Source organism: Oncorhynchus nerka, linkage group LG22 (assembly GCF_034236695.1).
Source record: "Oncorhynchus nerka isolate Pitt River linkage group LG22, Oner_Uvic_2.0, whole genome shotgun sequence".
NCBI lineage: Eukaryota > Metazoa > Chordata > Actinopteri > Salmoniformes > Salmonidae > Oncorhynchus > Oncorhynchus nerka.
In genome coordinates this window covers 99,643,622-99,662,784 of record NC_088417.1, presented here as the reverse complement: position 1 = coordinate 99,662,784, position 19,163 = coordinate 99,643,622, and the positions used below count along the sequence as shown (strand labels likewise).

Sequence of the window (19,163 nt, the reverse complement as noted above, 5' to 3'; positions counted from 1 at the left end):
TATATTAACCCTTTTTAGCACCATGTATTGCAGGCGTATTTCTATATCTAAAATAATTAACCAGATCAACAAAATATATATTTAAAAAAAAAAATGTTCTTTACTCGGTGGGGGCGGGGGTCTCAACTTAATGTAGACTAGTAGAAGACACAAGATGCAATTTAAACATTTGGTTCATCAGCAGTTTCTCTTATGTCAGTCACTGACAGTCACTCAATTAAAACCTCTTAAAGCTAGGGGGCAGAATTTTCACTTTTGGATAAATAGCGTGCCCAATTTCAACTTCCTGCTACTCATGCCAAGAATATAAGATATGCATATTATTCATAGATTTGGATAGAAAACACTCTGAATATTTTAAAACTGTTTGAATCATGTCTGTGAGTATAACAGAACTTATGTAGCAGGCAAAACCCTGAGGACTAACTGTTCAGATATATTCCCCCCCCCCCCTCTCTGTTCACTATATTGTATTTGCCATTAGATATTTAAAAGGACCTATTTTCAGTTCCTACCGCTTCCACACGATGTCACCAGTCTTTGGAATATGGTTGAGGTTATTCCTTTGTTCTATGAAGAAGTAGGCCAACTCGGAACTGGGGACACTTTTGTGAGTTGCGCAAGACGTGAACAGCAGTGCTGGTTTGTTTTCGTTCCTGTATTGAATACAGATTGCCCTGTCTACAATTTGATCGATTATTAACGTTTAAAAATACCTAACGTTGTATTACAAAAGTAGTTTGAAATATTTTGGTAAAGTTTATAGGCAAACGCGATGTTGCATTTGTGTAAGCTGTCTTTATAAATGGACATTTTCGACATATATGGACGGAATTATCGAACAAAATGACCAATTGTGATGTTTATGGGAATTATTGCCAACAAAAGAAGCTCGTCAAAGGTAATGCATATTTGATATTTTATTTCAGCGTTTTGTGTAGCACCTGCTATGCTATGCTAGCTCCTTTGTTTACTGCTGGTGCAGATGGGTGCAGGCTATCAGATAATAGCTTCTTATGCTTTCGCCGAAAAGCATTTTCAAAATCTGACATGTTGTCTGGATTCACAACGAGTGTAGCTTTAATTGAGTATCTTACATGTGTGATTTAATTGAAAGTTTGAATTTTGTAGCATTTTATTTTTAATCTCGCGCTCTGCATTTCCCCTGGCAATTGGCCAGTTGAGACGCTAGCGTCTCCCCTATCCATAAGAGGTTTTAACCATGTCAGCTAACAAAATGTCAGATTGGTAAATGAGTTTAGCCAGCAATCTAAACGTCTAATCATGGGGGGGGCAACAACATTCCACCTAGGGCCCCCGAAAGGCTAGTACCGGTACTGACTGTATACCCGGGGGTATGGATGTGGGTACTCAGACCCGCGAGTCACTGCAGTCCCTCGTGATGAGTTCAGATTTTTGTGGCCTCTCCCCCAAACTCCCGTCAAAGTTACCCATCCCTGATTTAGATCAATGAAATGGACACATTTTATTTTGGGACATTATGAACAAATATTTATTTGGCATGGAGCGTGTGGGCGAGACATTTCTGTTTTTGTATTCCGTATTAACGGCCAGATAGACTGATAGCAGTATTGACCGACACACACAAACACACACACACGTACGCGCGCACACACACACACACACACACACACACACACACACACACACACACACACACACACACACACACACACACACACACCCTCTCTGACACACTCAAACGTGCACGGATATACACACACACACACACACACACACACACACACACACACACACGACCCCAGACCTGTTCTCACAGAGGCTAGAGCCAGCCACCTATGATAGCGATCAATAGCTATTCGAGCAAAAGCCAGCATGTGTCACCGCAGTAACCACGTCACCTAGAATACAAAGTCAGGATGCTCTCGATGGTGCAGCTGTAAAAGTTCAGAGGAAGAAGAGGCCTTCTTTACGACCGTGTCTTTGTTCTGGCGTGAGAGGACCATGCTTAGTTCTGGCGTGAGAGGACCATGCTTAGTTCTGGCGTGAGAGGACCATGCTTAGTTCTGGCGTGAGAGGACCATGCTTAGTTCTGGCGTGAGAGGACCATGCTTAGTTCTGGCGTGAGAGGACCATGCTTAGTTCTGGCGTGAGAGGACCATGCTTAGTTCTGGCGTGAGAGGACCATGCTTAGTTCTGGCGTGAGAGGACCATGCTTAGTTCTGGCGTGAGAGGACCGTGTCTTTGTTCTGGCGTGAGAGGACCATGCTTAGTTCTGGCGTGAGAGGACCATGCTTAGTTCTGGCGTGAGAGGACCATGCTTAGTTCTCAGCGATGTCAGACACACTTTTCAGAAAAACAGAGAATTTTTGCAGTTACCAGAGAGTCCAGTTCACAGCAAATCCGCGATCTGAGGTCATCCGTTTTACATTGGCCAGTAGGATGGATGGAAGTAGTGGCCGGGTTTTCTTTCGCCTGAGTCTCACCAGGACACCCCGCTCTCCTGACTATTTTGCCGCCTGCGCTTCCTCTTGGGTAGCCCGAAGATTGGGTTGGAGAGGTACAAAAGAGCCCAGGGCAAATGAGTAGGCCGCAATTGAGGTCGTAGGTCAGTAACTGTCAATCTCATGTTCAAAAGTCCTTGTCGATCATGAAAAAGGATAGCGGATACATTTCATGCAAAAATTATATATATATATATATATATATATATATATATATATATATATATATATATATATGAACAAATCACAAAATAGTAAAGTTGGGCCAGAGCTCGCTAGACAGAAAGTAACAATACGACAGGAAGTAACAATACAGCAGGAAGTAACAATACGACAGGAAGTAACAATACGACAGGAAGTAACAATACGACAGGAAGTACCAATACGACAGGAAGTAACAATACGGCAGGAAGTAACAATGCAGCAGAAAGTAACAATACGACAGGAAGTAACAATACGACAGGAAGTAACAATCACTCTATTCATTCTGATTCTATTTGTGTTACAGCTGCATTGTGTGAGGGGGGGGGGGCGTGGCCTAGGCAACCAAAAACACATTCGGGTTTTTTTTCCCAGCAAGGGGCAACGAAGTTTCATCCTGTTGTTAAGAGTCCATGTTTACGTTCCCGAAATGGACTCAACCACACAAATGGCCGTCCGTCCGGTCTTCAGTCAGTTGTTCGTTACACACTCATTTTTATTTTATATTATTTTTTCACGGTTATGACTGTTATTTACTTTTCATGACTGTCTTCGTCCATAACGGACTGGATGCCAGCCTTATGTTCTGATTCATATTGCTCTTCTTAACAACAGTTCTTTTCAACTAGCTATTCACAAGAAACGGCCCCAGGAATGGAAAGGGAAATGGACATAGTGAACTTCATCCTTCTCAAAACAAACACTTATTTCATCTCTTGTTGGAGCAGAATATTTTGGTCACATCTATAAACAATATAATCTATACAGAAACTCCTACTCAATACAATCTATACAGAATCGCCTACTCAATATAATCTATATAGAAACTCCTACTCAATATAATCTATACAGAAACTCCTACCCAATACAATCTATACAGAATCTCCTACTCAATATATTCTATACAGAAACTCCTACTCAATATAATCTATATAGAAACTCCTACTCAATATAATCTATATAGAAACTCCTACTCAATATAATCTATACAGAAACTCCTACTCAATATAATCTATACAGAATCTCCTACACAATATAATCCCTACAGAATATCCTACTCAATATAATCTATATAGAAACTCCTCCAGAATAGAAAACTGTATCACTTCATTTGGATGGTCGCAAATAGAGATCTTGTAGATGTTCAATTAACCTTAAACCTTAAACTCTAATCAAAGCCCTAGTTAGCGGTTGGTGGAAAATACTGGGGTGGCACCTAGCGGTTAGAGCATTGTGCCAGTAGCCAAAAGGTTGCTAGTTCGAATACTGTAGCTCCAAGGTAGCCTTCAATAATGTCTGATCCTCTGTCTGTGACCCTACTCTCTGAGGGTGTCTCATTGGGATAATGTCTGATCTCTGTCTGTGACCCTACTCTCTGAGGTTGTCTCATTGGGATAATGTCTGATCCCCTGTCTGTGACCCTACTCTCTGAGGGTGTCTCATTGGGATAATGTCTGAGATCTGTCTGTGACCCTACTCTCTGAGGGTGTCTCATTGGGATAATGACTGATCCCCTGTCTGTGACCCTACTCTCTGAGGGTGTCTCATTGGGATAATGTCTGATCTCTGTCTGTGACCCTACTCTCTGAGGGTGTCTCATTGGGATAATGTCTGATCCCCTGTCTGTGACCCTACTCTCTGAGGGTGTCTCATTGGGATAATGACTGATCCCTCGTCTGTGACCCTACTCTCTGAGGGTGTCTCATTGGGATAATGTCTGATCCCCTGTCTGTGACCCTGCTCTCTGAGGGTGTCTCATTGGGATAATGACTGATCTCTGTCTGTGACCCTACTCTCTGAGGGTGTCTCATTGGGATAATGACTGATCTCTGTCTGTGACCCTACTCTCTGAGGGTGTCTCATTGGGATAATGACTGATCCCTGTCTGTGACCCTACTCTCTGAGGGTGTCTCATCTGGATAATGTCTGAGATCTGTCTGTGACCCTACTCTCTGAGGGTGTCTCATTGGGATCATGTCTGATCTCTGTCTGTGACCCTACTCTCTGAGGGTGTCTCATCTGGATCATGTCTGATCTCTGTCTGTGACCCTACTCTCTGAGGGTGTCTCATTGGGATAATGACTGATCCCTGTCTGTGACCCTACTCTCTGAGGGTGTCTCATCTGGATAATGTCTGAGATCTGTCTGTGACCCTACTCTCTGAGGGTGTCTCATTGGGATCATGTCTGATCTCTGTCTGTGACCCTACTCTCTGAGGGTGTCTCATCTGGATAATGTCTGAGATCTGTCTGTGACCCTACTCTCTGAGGGTGTCTCATTGGGATCATGTCTGATCTCTGTCTGTGACCCTACTCTCTGAGGGTGTCTCATTGGGATCTGTCTGTGACCCTACTCTCTGAGGGTGTCTCATTGGGATAATGACTGATCCCTGTCTGTGACCCTACTCTCTGAGGGTGTCTCATTGGGATAATGACTGATCCCCTGTCTGTGACCCTACTCTCTGAGGGTGTCTCATTGGGATCTGTCTGTGACCCTACTCTCTGAGGGTGTCTCATTGGGATAATGACTGATCCCCTGTCTGTGACCCTACTCTCTGAGGGTGTCTCATTGGGATAATGACTGATCCCTGTCTGTGACCCTACTCTCTGAGGGTGTCTCATTGGGATAATGACTGATCCCTGTCTGTGACCCTACTCTCTGAGGGTGTCTCATTGGGATAATGACTGATCCCTGTCTGTGACCCTACTCTCTGAGGGTGTCTCATCTGGATAATGACTGGGATCTGTCTGTGACCCTACTCTCTGAGGGTGTCTCATTGGGATAATGACTGATCCCTGTCTGTGACCCTACTCTCTGAGGGTGTCTCATCTGGATAATGTCTGAGATCTGTCTGTGACCCTACTCTCTGAGGGTGTCTCATTGGGATCATGTCTGATCTCTGTCTGTGACCCTACTCTCTGAGGGTGTCTCATCTGGATAATGTCTGAGATCTGTCTGTGACCCTACTCTCTGAGGGTGTCTCATTGGGATCATGTCTGATCTCTGTCTGTGACCCTACTCTCTGAGGGTGTCTCATTGGGATAATGACTGATCCCCTGTCTGTGACCCTACTCTCTGAGGGTGTCTCATTGGGATAATGACTGATCCCTGTCTGTGACCCTACTCTCTGAGGGTGTCTCATTGGGATAATGACTGATCCCCTGTCTGTGACCCTACTCTCTGAGGGTGTCTCATTGGGATAATGACTGATCCCTGTCTGTGACCCTACTCTCTGAGGGTGTCTCATTGGGATAATGACTGATCCCTGTCTGTGACCCTACTCTCTGAGGGTGTCTCATTGGGATAATGACTGATCCCTGTCTGTGACCCTACTCTCTGAGGGTGTCTCATCGGGATAATGACTGATCCCCTGTCTGTGACCCTACTCTCTGAGGGTGTCTCATTGGGATAATGACTGATCCCTCTCTGTGACCCTACTCTCAGGGGGAGTTGGATATTAAAAACCACATTTCCATTTCCCACCTCACACTTGTACAGGTTTCATGCAGTGAAACATTGTAATCCCACAGGCTCATTGGGTTATTTTGGAGAACAGAAAGGGAGAACGTAGATGTGTTTGTGAAGGAGGAAGCCTTAGTGACTGCACTCACCTGATCTCTACTACTGCTGACTACAGATGGGTCCCCCGAGGTACAGTGGGCTCCACTGATCAGCCACTAATCACATCTTCAGGACAGCTCATCCTTTGACAATGGATCCTCCTCCTTCCAGTCTCCAGGGCTGGTTAACAACATCAATTTGAGAGCTGCTAGGAAAACTGGGCCTCTGTTCCAATATCCACACTAGCATACCTCTTGGAATTAAAGCAATGTGTTGGGGAATGCATTTTAAATGGAATGCTAGGATGGACAATCTGGATGTTATGTAGATGTTGTGTAGGGCAGGCTGGTTCTAGAACAGGGGCAGGCTGGTTCTAGAACAGGGGCAGGCTGGTTCTAGAACAGGGGCAGGCTGGTTCTAGAACAGGGGAAGGCTGGTTGGCAGGCTGGTTCTAGAACAGGGGCAGGCAGATTCTAGAACAGGGGCAGGCTGGTTCTAGAACAGGGGCAGGCTGGTTCTAGAACAGGGGCAGGCTGGTTGGCAGGCTGGTTCTAGAACAGAGGCAGGCTGGTTCTAGAACAGGGGCAGGCTGGTTCTAGAACAGGGGCAGGCTGGTTCTAGAACAGGGGCAGGCTGGTTGGCAGGCTGGTTCTAGAACAGAGGCAGGCTGGTTCTAGAACAGGGGCAGGCTGGTTCTAGAACAGGGACAGTCTGGTTCTAGAACAGGGGCAGTCTGGTTCTAGAACAGGGGCAAGCTGGTTCTAGAACAGGGGCAGGCTGGTTCTAGAACAGGGGCAGGCTGGTTCTAGAACAGGGTCAGGCTGGTTCTAGAACAGGGACAGTCTGGTTCTAGAACAGGGGCAAGCTGGTTCTAGAACAGGGGCAGGCTGTTTCTAGAACGGGGGCAGGTCAGGCAGAGTGTACAGTCAAGACCAGTGTCTCTGCTTTCCCATCTAGCCAGAGGAGCTTCTGATGCATCATGGGGAGGAGAGGATGTAAGAAACAGATCATGTGCCACATCGGTTAGCCTCCCCATAATACACCCGCTCTATGCTCCCAGTGACTGGTGCTCCCAGGCCCTTTCCCAGAAGGCCACAGTCTAACCTCTGACCCCTGCCATAAAAATAGTGTTTTGTCTTTTTTTTCTTCCTTCAGCATCAGAATTCTGCTCTCCTTTCATATTTAATGATTTACTTTGAAAGAACAGCGTGGAATGGAGAGAGAGATAATTAGTAGAGTGACAAGAATGCCAGATGCAGGGATTGAACTTCACAAGTGTGTGACTACCCAGAGACAGGGCTTGAACCTCACAAGTATGTGACTACCCAGAGACAGGGCTTGAACCTGTTGATATGTGACTACCCAGAGATCGGGCTTGAACCTGTTGATATGTGACTACCCAGAGACAGGGCTTGAACCTGTTGATATGTGACGACCCAGAGACAGGGATTGAACCTGTTGATATGTGACGACCCAGAGACAGGGCTTGAACCTGTTGATATGTGACTACCCAGAGACAGGGCTTGAACCTGTTGATATGTGACTACCCAGAGATCGGGCTTGAACCTGTTGATATGTGACTACCCAGAGACAGGGCTTGAACCTGTTGATATGTGACTACCCAGAGACAGGGCTTGAACCTGTTGATATGTGACTACCCAGAGATCGGGCTTGAACCTGTTGATATGTGACTACCCAGAGACAGGGCTTGAACCTGTTGATATGTGACTACCCAGAGACAGGGCTTGAACCTGTTGATATGTGACTACCCAGAGATCGGGCTTGAACCTGTTGATATGTGACTACCCAGAGACAGGGCTTGAACCTGTTGATATGTGACTACCCAGAGATCTACCACTAGACCAGAGATCCGGCACATAATTTAAAGACCCAGTGCAATCAAAAACATGCTTTCTTGTGTTTTATACATATTTCCACGGTATAAGGTTGGAATAATACTGTGAAATTGTGAAGATTATTGCTGTTGTACCTTCTTCACCACACTGGCTGTGTGGGGTGGACCATTTCAGTTTGTCAGTGATGTCTTCTCCACTGGTGTCCCGTCGATGTGGATCGGTGGTGCTCCCTCTGCTGTTTCCTGAAGTCCACCATCATCTCTTTTTGTTTTGTTGACGTCGAGTGAGAGGTTATTTTCCTGGCATCCACGATTATCTCTTTTGTTTTGTTGACGTCGAGTGAGAGGTTATTTTCCTGGCATCCACGATTATCTCTTTTGTTTTGTTGACGTCGAGTGAGAGGTTATTTTCCTGGCATCCACGATTATCTCCTTTGTTTTGTTGACATCGAGTGAGAGGTTATTTTCCTGGCATCCACGATTATCTCTTTTGTTTTGTTGACGTCGAGTGAGAGGTTATTTTCCTGGCATCCACGATTATCTCTTTTGTTTTGTTGACGTCGAGTGAGAGGTTATTTTCCTGGCATCCACGATTATCTCCTTTGTTTTGTTGACGTCGAGTGAGAGGTTATTTTCCTGGCATCCACGATTATCTCTTTTGTTTTGTTGACGTCGAGTGAGAGGTTATTTTCCTGGCATCCACGATTATCTCCTTTGTTTTGTTGACGTCGAGTGAGAGGTTATTTTCCTGGCATCACACTCCCAGAGCCCTCACCTCCTCCCTGTAGGCTGTCTTGCCGTTGTTGGTAATCAAGCCCACTACTGTTGTTGTCTGCAAACTTGATGATTCAGTTGGAGGCGTGCATGGCCACACAGTCGTGGGTGAACAGGGAGTACAGGAGAGGGCTGAGCACGCACCCTTGTGGGGCCCCAGTGTTGAGGATCAGCGGGGTGGAGATGTTGTTGCCTACCCTCACCACCTGGGGGCGGCCCGTCAGGATGTCCAGGACTCCAGTTGCACAGGGCGGGGTTGAGACTCAAGGTCTCAAGCTTAATGATGAGCTTGGAGGGTACTATGGTGTTGAATGTTGAGCTGTAGTCAATGAACAGCATTCTTACATAGGTATTCCTCTTGTCCAGATGGGTTAGGGCAGTGTGACTACGATTGCATCAACTGGGGACATATTGCTGCGGTAAGCAAATTGAAGTGGGGCTAGGTTGTCAGGTAAGGTAGAGGTTATATGATCCTTAACTAGCCTCTCAAAGCACTTCATGATGACGGAAGTGAGTGCTACGGGGCGATAGTCATTTAGCTCAGTTACCTTTGCTTTCTTGGGAACAGTGACAATGCCCTGTTGGTGTAAGAGCTGTTTGAAAAGACAGCCAGAAGTTTCAGCCTTTTTTTAGTTTGGATGGAGTTTTGACCTATCTGGTGACATCACCAGGCAGGTCAAATGAGTTAATGGACCAATGAGAAAGAGAGTTCCAAACCTCTCTGCCAATAACAGCTAGATTTCAGTTTTCCCTCTCAGACCACTCCCACGGTCCTAGAAAAATGATTCCTTGAGAAATTCTTTGCTTAACAAGCAATTTTAAAAAATTTATAAATTGTGATTTAAAATAATCACAGTAAGGTACTTAATTGTTACCCAGAAATTATTAGGTGTTGAGATAAAAACGGCTGCATTGAACCTTTTAAGTGTTGGAAGTCTGAAGGAATGTCTCGTCCGGCCTGACATCAGACAGCTCTTTTCTTTCATATCGCTGCTTCAGTTTCCTCACATAGCCTACAGCAATAATGACTGTTCACACATACTGTATAACAGGAATGCTAATTGTCTCCTATAAATAACCAACCAATCACGTGGTGGCGGGCGTGCTCTGTAAGGAGCCACATGTGATTTAGTTTTAGGCTGAACTCTGCCTCTCGTGACATGGTAGTTGTGGATGTTTTTATGTTCCAACGTGAGAAATGAACTAGACCCGAGGTCAAACTGTTAACAGGAAATGAGATGACTACATTGCATTAGTGCGGTTACTGTTTTTCTCTGGAGCTGGTTTGTCTAGTTTGGTCCTCTCGTCTCTTAGATTTCATTGGATCAAATAAAGTTATGTTGGTTATTATGAGGCATGGCTTTTTGGGTCAGGTTATTTCGCTTTGGGCCTTTTCGAGACTATTTATGTTTCGCTTCGGTCTGTTTGACAAACCTTTGCTGATACCAGGCCAGTTCACTTTGTTAGTTTTTTTCCAACCTGTAAGTGAATGTTTGTCTTTGAGGCGTTGGAATGAATTGGCAGTCACTCAGTGGCCTTGTGGTTAAAGTGTCTGTCCTGAGATTGGAAGGTTGTGGGTGGGTTCAATTCCCAGTCGAGTCATACCAAAGGCTCTTCAAATGACTAATTGATGTTTGTTTGTTTTGTTTACTCCAGGTTCAGCGCAGTCAACACTATGACTGATGGGGACTATGATTACCTCATCAAGCTCCTGGCTCTGGGGGACTCTGGAGTAGGGAAAACTACCTTTCTATACAGGTACACACACAACTAGTCATACTATAATAGTTATATTATATATTTATTACACTATAATAGTTATATTATATATTTATTACACTATAATAGTTATATTGTATATTTATTACACTATAATAGTTATATTGTATATTTAATACACTATAATAGTTATATTGTATATTTATTATACTATAATAGTTATATTGTATATTTATTACACTATAATAGTTATATATTTATTATACTATAATAGTTATATTATATATTTATTACACTATAATAGTTATATTATATATTTATTACACTATAATAGTTATATTATATATTTATTATACTATAATAGTTATATATTTATTATACTATAATAGTTATATTGTATATTTATTACACTATAATAGTTATATTATATATTTATTACACTATAACAGTTATATTGTATATTTATTATACTATAATAGTTATATTGTATATTTATTACACTATAATAGTTATATTGTATATTTATTATACTATAATAGTTATATATTTAATACACTATAATAGTTGTATATTTATTATACTATAATAGTTATATATTTATTACACTATAATAGTTATATATTTATTATACTATAATAGTTTTATATTTATTATACTATAATAGTTATATTGTATATTTATTATACTATAATAGTTATATTGTATATTTATTACACTATAATAGTTATATTATATATTTATTATACTATAACAGTTATATTATATATTTATTACACTATAACAGTTATATTATATATTTATTATACTATAATAGTTATATTGTATATTTATTACACTATAATAGTTATATTGTATATTTATTACACTATAATAGTTATATATTTATTATACTATAATAGTTATATTATATATTTATTATACTATAATAGTTATATTGTATATTTATTACACTATAATAGTTATATTGTATATTTATTACACTATAATAGTTATATATTTATTATACTATAATAGTTATATTATATATTTATTATACTATAATAGTTATATTGTATATTTATTACACTGCATTCAGAAAGTATTTAAAGAGCTTGACTTTTTCCCCATGTTGTTGTGTTACAGCCTGAATTCAAAATGTATTATATTAAGATGTTGTGTCACTGGCCTACACACAATACCCCATAATGTCAAAATGGAATTACGTTTTTAGAAATTGACAAATTAATTTAAAAAATGAAAAGCTGGGTCCTTCCCGAGTGGTGCAGTGGTCTACGGCTCTGCATCGCAGTCTTAGCTGTTCCACTAGAGATCCTGGTTTGAGTCCAGGCTCTCTTTCAAACACAGATTTAACCACAAAGACCAGGGAGGTTTTCCATTACCTCGCGAAGAAGAGCACCTGTTGGTAGATGAGTAAAAACAGACATTGAATATAGTCCAGGCTCTGTCGCAGTCTGCCGCGACCGGGAGACCCCCTAGAGACTTACCCAGAAGACCCCCTAGAGACTTACCCAGAAGACCTCCTAGAGACTTACCCAGAAAGACTCACAGCTGTAATCGCTCTTAGAGACTTACCCAGAAAGACTCACAGCTGTAATCGCTCTTAGAGACTTACCCAGAAAGACTCACAGCTGTAATCGCTCTTAGAGACTTACCCAGAAAGACTCACAGCTGTAATCGCTCTTAGAGACTTACCCAGAAAGACTCACAGCTGTAATCGCTCTTAGAGACTTACCCAGAAAGACTCACAGCTGTAATCGCTCTTAGAGACTTACCCAGAAAGACTCACAGCTGTAATCGCTCTTAGAGACTTACCCAGAAAGACTCACAGCTGTAATCGCTCTTAGAGACTTACCCAGAAAAACTCACAGCTGTAATCGCTCTTAGAGACTTACCCAGAAAGACTCACAGCTGTAATCGCTCTTAGAGACTTACCCAGAAAGACTCACAGCTGTAATCGCTGAAAGACTCACAGCTGTAATCGCTCTTAGAGACTTACCCAGAAAGACTCACAGCTGTAATCGCTCTTAGAGACTTACCCAGAAAAACTCACAGCTGTAATCGCTCTTAGAGACTTACCCAGAAAGACTCACAGCTGTAATCGCTCTTAGAGACTTACCCAGAAAGACTCACAGCTGTAATCGCTCTTAGAGACTTACCCAGAAAGACTCACAGCTGTAATCGCTCTTAGAGACTTACCCAGAAAGACTCACAGCTGTAATCGCTCTTAGAGACTTACCCAGAAAAACTCACAGCTGTAATCGCTCTTAGAGACTTACCCAGAAAGACTCACAGCTGTAATCGCTCTTAGAGACTTACCCAGAAAGACTCACAGCTGTAATCGCTCTTAGAGACTTACCCAGAAAGACTCACAGCTGTAATCGCTCTTAGAGACTTAATCCCAGAAAGACTCACAGCTGTAATCGCTCTTAGAGACTTACCCAGAAAGACTCACAGCTGTAATCGCTCTTAGAGACTTACCCAGAAAGACTCACAGCTGTAATCGCTCTTAGAGACTTACCCAGAAAGACTCACAGCTGTAATCGCTCTTAGAGACTTACCCAGAAAGACTCACAGCTGTAATCGCTCTTAGAGACTTACCCAGAAAGACTCACAGCTGTAATCGCTCTTAGAGACTTACGCAGAAAGACTCACAGCTGTAATCGCTCTTAGAGACTTACCCAGAAAGACTCACAGCTGTAATCGCTCTTAGAGACTTACCCAGAAAGACTCACAGCTGTAATCGCTCTTAGAGACTTACCCAGAAAGACTCACAGCTGTAATCGCTCTTAGAGACTTACCCAGAAAGACTCACAGGGGGTTAATAAAGTACTATCTTATCGTATCTTACAGGTCCACAGACAACCAGTTATTGTATGTTTCATTAGATTAGTATTATATTAATACCACTTTCATCTATAGATACACGGACAACAAGTTCAACCCCAAGTTCATCACCACAGTGGGAATAGACTTCAGGGAAAAGAGAGTGGTGAGTAACGTTACACACACACACACACACACACACACACACACACACACACACACACACACACACACACACACACACACACACACACACACACACACACACACACACACACACACGTATCCTCATGTAGTTTAGCTCAGTCAGTAAGGCTGGTCTGAATAGCTCAGTCAGTAAGGCTGGTCTGAATAGCTCAGTCAGTATGGCTGGTCTAAATAGTTCAGTCAGTAAGGCTGGTCTGAATAGTTCAGTCAGTAAGGCTGGTCTGAATAGCTCAATCACTAAGGCTGGTCTGAATAGCTCAGTCAGTAAGGCTGGTCTGAATAGCTCAATCACTAAGGCTGGTCTGAATAGCTCAGTCAGTAAGGCTGGTCTGAATAGCTCAATCAGTAAGGCTGGTCTGAATAGCTCAGTCAGTAAGGCTGGTCTGAATAGCTCAATCAGTAAGGCTGGTCTGAATAGCTCAATCAGTAAGGCTGGTCTGAATAGCTCAGTCAGTAAGGCTGGTCTGAATAGCTCAATCAGTAAGGCTGGTCTGAATAGCTCAGTCAGTAAGGCTGGTCTGAATAGTTCAGTCAGTAAGGCTGGTCTGAATAGTTCAGTCAGTAAGGCTGGTCTGAATAGCTCAGTCAGTAAGGCTGGTCTGAATAGCTCAGTCAGTAAGTCTGGTCTGGTCTGGTCTGAATCAAGCATTTCGCTACACTCGCATTAACATCTGCTAACCATGTGTATGTGACAAATAAAATTTGATTTGATTTTGAATAGTTCAGTCAGTAAGGCTGGTCTGAATAGTTCAGTCAGTAAGGCTGGTCTGAATAGCTCAGTCACTAAGGCTGGTCTGAATAGCTCAGTCAGTAAGGCTGGTCTGAATAGTTCAGTCAGTAAGGCTGGTCTGAATAGTTCAGTCAGTAAGGCTGGTCTGAATAGTTCAGTCAGTAAGGCTGGTCTGAATAGTTCAGTCAGTAAGGCCGGTCTGAATGCTCGCTTTAATTTCATACAGTAAGCATAATAGAATTCACATAGTTTCCTACAGTTGCTCATTTTGATCAGCCTCATTCCACTATCCATGGTGTATTTTAGAATTCATGGTTGTTGAGCTGACAACATCATCTACTGGGACCAGGCTTCAGGGTACCGGCTTCAGGCTAGAGGCACCAGGCTTCAGGCTAGAGGCACCAGGCTTCAGGCTAGTGGCACCAGGCTTTGGGCTAGTGGCACCAGGCTTCGGGCTAGTGGCACCAGGCTAGAGGCACCAGGCTTCAGGCTAGAGGCACCAGGCTTCAGGCTAGTGGCACCAGGCTTCAGGCTAGTGGCACCAGGCTTCGGGCTAGTGGCACCAGGCTAGAGGCACCAGGCTTCAGGCTAGTGGCACCAGGCTTCAGGCTAGTGGCACCAGGCTTCGGGCTAGAGGCACCAGGCTTCAGGCTAGAAGCACCAGGCTTCAGGCTAGTGGCACCAGGCTTCAGGCTAGTCGCACCAGGCTTCAGGCTAGTGGCACCAGGCTTCAGGCTAGAGGCACCAGGCTTCAGGCTAGAGGCACCAGGCTTCAGGCTAGAGGCACCAGGCTTCAGGATAGTGGCACCAGGCTTCAGGCTAGAGGCACCAGGCTTCAGGCTAGTGGCACCAGGCTTCAGGCTAGAGGCACCAGGCTTCAGGCTAGAGGCACCAGGCTTCAGGCTAGAGGCACCAGGCTCCAGGCTAGAGGCACCAGGCTTCAGGCTAGTGGCACCAGGCTTCAGGCTAGAGGCACCAGGCTTCAGGCTAGTGGCACCAGGCTTCGGGCTAGAGGCACCAGGCTTCAGGCTAGTGGCACCAGGCTTCAGGCTAGAGGCACCAGGCTTCAGGCTAGTGGCACCAGGCTTCAGGCTAGAGGCACCAGGCTTCGGGCTAGAGGCACCAGGCTTCAGGCTAGTGGCACCAGGCTTCAGGCTAGAGGCACCAGGCTTCAGGGTACCGGCCTCAGGCTAGAGGCACCAGGCTTCAGGGTAGTGGCACCAGGCTTCAGTCTAGTGGCACCAGGCTTCAGGCTAGAGGCACCAGGCTTCAGGCTAGAGGCACCAAGCTTCAGGCTAGAGGCACCAGGCTTCAGGCTAGAGGCACCAGGCTTCAGGCTAGAGGCACCAGGCTTCAGGCTAGTGGCACCAGGCTTCAGGCTAGAGGCACCAGGCTTCAGGCTAGTGGCACCAGGCTTCGGGCTAGAGGCACCAGGCTTCAGGCTAGTGGCACCAGGCTTCAGGCTAGAGGCACCAGGCTTCAGGCTAGTGGCACCAGGCTTCAGGCTAGAGGCACCAGGCTTCAGGCTAGAGGCACCAGGCTTCAGGCTAGAGGCACCAGGCTTCAGGGTACCGGCTTCAGGCTAGAGGCACCAGGCTTCAGGGTAGTGGCACCAGGCTTCAGGCTAGTGGCACCAGGCTTCAGGGTACCGGCTTCAGGCTAGTGGCACCAGGCTTCAGGCTAGAGGCACCAGGCTTCAGGCTAGAGGCACCAGGCTTCAGGCTAGAGGCACCAGGCTTCAGGCTAGTGGCACCAGGCTTCAGGCTAGAGGCACCAGGCTTCAGGCTAGTGGCACCAGGCTTCAGGCTAGAGGCACCAGGCTTCAGGCTAGAGGGCTTCAGGCTAGAGGCACCAGGCTTCAGGCTAGGGGCACCAGGCTTCGGGCTAGAGGCACCAGGCTTCAGGCTAGTGGCACCAGGCTTCAGGCTAGAGGCACCAGGCTTCAGGCTAGTGGCACCAGGCTTCAGGCTAGAGGCACCAGGCTTCGGGCTAGAGGCACCAGGCTTCAGGCTAGTGGCACCAGGCTTCAGGCTAGAGGCACCAGGCTTCAGGGTACCGGCTTCAGGCTAGAGGCACCAGGCTTCAGGGTAGTGGCACCAGGCTTCAGGCTAGTGGCACCAGGCTTCAGGGTACCGGCTTCAGGCTAGTGGCACCAGGCTTCAGGGTAGTGGCACCAGGCTTCAGGCTAGTCGCACCAGGCTTCAGGGTACCGGCTTCAGGCTAGAGGCACCAGGCTTCAGGCTAGAGGCACCAGGCTTCAGTACTCTTCATTACGGTACTCTTCATTACATTACGGTACTCTTCATTACATTATGGTACTCTTCATTACGGTACTCTTCATTACGGTACTCTTCATTACATTATGGTACTCTTCATTACATTATGGTACTCTTCATTATGGTACTCTTCATTACGGTACTCTTCATTATGGTACTCTTCATTACATTATGGTACTCTTCATTACATTTCGGTACTCTTTATTACATTATGGTACTCTTCATTATGGTACTCTTCATTACATTACGGTACTCTTCATTACATTATGGTACTCTTCATTACATTATGGTACTCTTCATTATGGTACTCTTCATTACATTACGGTACTCTTCATTACATTATGGTACTCTTCATTATGGTACTCTTCATTACGGTACTCTTCATTATGGTACTCTTCATTACATTATGGTACTCTTCATTACATTTCGGTACTCTTCATTACATTATGGTACTCTTCATTATGGTACTCTTCATTACATTACGGTACTCTTCATTACATTATGGTACTCTTCATTACATTATGGTACTCTTCATTACATTATGGTACTCTTCATTACATTACGGTACTCTTCATTACATTACGGTACTCTTCATTACATTATGGTACTCTTCATTACATTATGGTACTCTTCATTACATTATGGTACTCTTCATTACATTATGGTACTCTTCATTATGGTACTCTTCATTACATTATGGTACTCTTCATTATGGTACTCTTCATTACATTACGGTACTCTTCATTACATTATGGTACTCTTCATTACATTATGGTACTCTTCATTACATTACGGTACTCTTCATTACATTACGGTACTCTTCATTACGTTATGGTACTCTTCATTATGGTACTCTTCATTACGTTATGGTACTCTTCATTATGGTACTCTTCATTACATTACGGTACTCTTCATTACGTTATGGTACTCTTCATTACATTATGGTACTCTTCATTACATTATGGTACTCTTCATTACATTATGGTACTCTTCATTACATTATGGTACTCTTCATTACATTATGGTACTCTTCATTATGGTACTCTTCATTACATTATGGTACTCTTCATTACATTATGGTACTCTTCATTACATTATGGTACTCTTCATTACATTATGGTACTCTTCATTATGGTACTCTTCATTACATTATGGTACTCTTCATTACATTATGGTACTCTTCATTAAGGTACTCTTCATTACATTACGGTACTCTTCATTACATTACGGTACTCTTCATTACATTATGGTACTCTTCATTACATTATGGTACTCTTCATTACATTATGGTACTCTTCATTACATTATGGTACTCTTCATTACATTACGGTACTCTTCATTACATTACGGTACTCTTCATTACATTATGGTACTCTTCATTACATTATGGTACTCTTCATTACATTACGGTACTCTTCATTACATTACGGTACTCTTCATTACATTATGGTACTCTTCATTACATTACGGTACTCTTCATTACATTATGGTACTCTTCATTATGGTACTCTTCATTACATTATGGTACTCTTCATTATGGTACTCTTCATTACATTACGGTACTCTTCATTACATTATGGTACTCTTCATTATGGTACTCTTCATTACATTACGGTACTCTTCATTACATTATGGTACTCTTCATTACATTATGGTACTCTTCATTATGGTACTCTTCATTACATTACGGTACTCTTCATTACATTATGGTACTCTTCATTACATTACGGTACTCTTCATTACATTATGGTACTCTTCATTACATTATGGTACTCTTCATTACATTACGGTACTCTTCATTACATTATGGTACTCTTCATTACATTACGGTACTCTTCATTACATTACGGTACTCTTCATTACGGTACTCTTCATTACATTATGGTACTCTTCATTACATTATGGTACTCTTCATTACATTACGGTACTCTTCATTATGGTACTCTTCATTACATTATGGTACTCTTCATTACATTATGGTACTCTTCATTACATTACGGTACTCTTCATTACATTATGGTACTCTTCATTACATTATGGTACTCTTCATTACATTATGGTACTCTTCATTACATTACGGTTACATTATGGTACTTCATTACATTATGGTACTCTTCATTACATTATGGTACTCTTCATTACATTACGGTACTCTTCATTACATTATGGTACTCTTCATTACATTATGGTACTCTTCATTACATTATTATGGTACTCTTCATTACATTACGGTACTCTTCATTACATTACATTATGGTACTCTTCATTACATTATGGTACTCTTCATTACATTATGGTACTCTTCATTACATTATGGTACTCTTCATTACATTACGGTACTCTTCATTATGGTACTCTTCATTACATTATGGTACTCTTCATTACATTATGGTACTCTTCATTACATTACGGTACTCTTCATTACATTATGGTACTCTTCATTACATTACGGTACTCTTCATTACATTACGGTACTCTTCATTACGGTACTCTTCATTACATTACGGTACTCTTCATTACGGTACTCTTCA

General features: G+C 43.2%; 1 protein-coding gene across 3 annotated transcripts in view; it reads left to right on the top strand.

Moving 5' to 3' along the window:
- The window catches only part of LOC135563846 (ras-related protein Rab-27B-like), a 109,837-nt gene that overhangs the window by 67,968 nt on the left and 22,706 nt on the right, over positions 1-19,163 (top strand). For all 3 annotated transcript variants that reach the window (XM_065007652.1, XM_065007653.1, XM_065007654.1), the window contains 2 exons: positions 10,534-10,635; positions 13,516-13,585. In XM_065007652.1, coding sequence (XP_064863724.1) covers positions 10,534-10,635; positions 13,516-13,585 — 172 coding nt within the window. The remainder of the gene's footprint in view (positions 1-10,533; positions 10,636-13,515; positions 13,586-19,163) is intronic.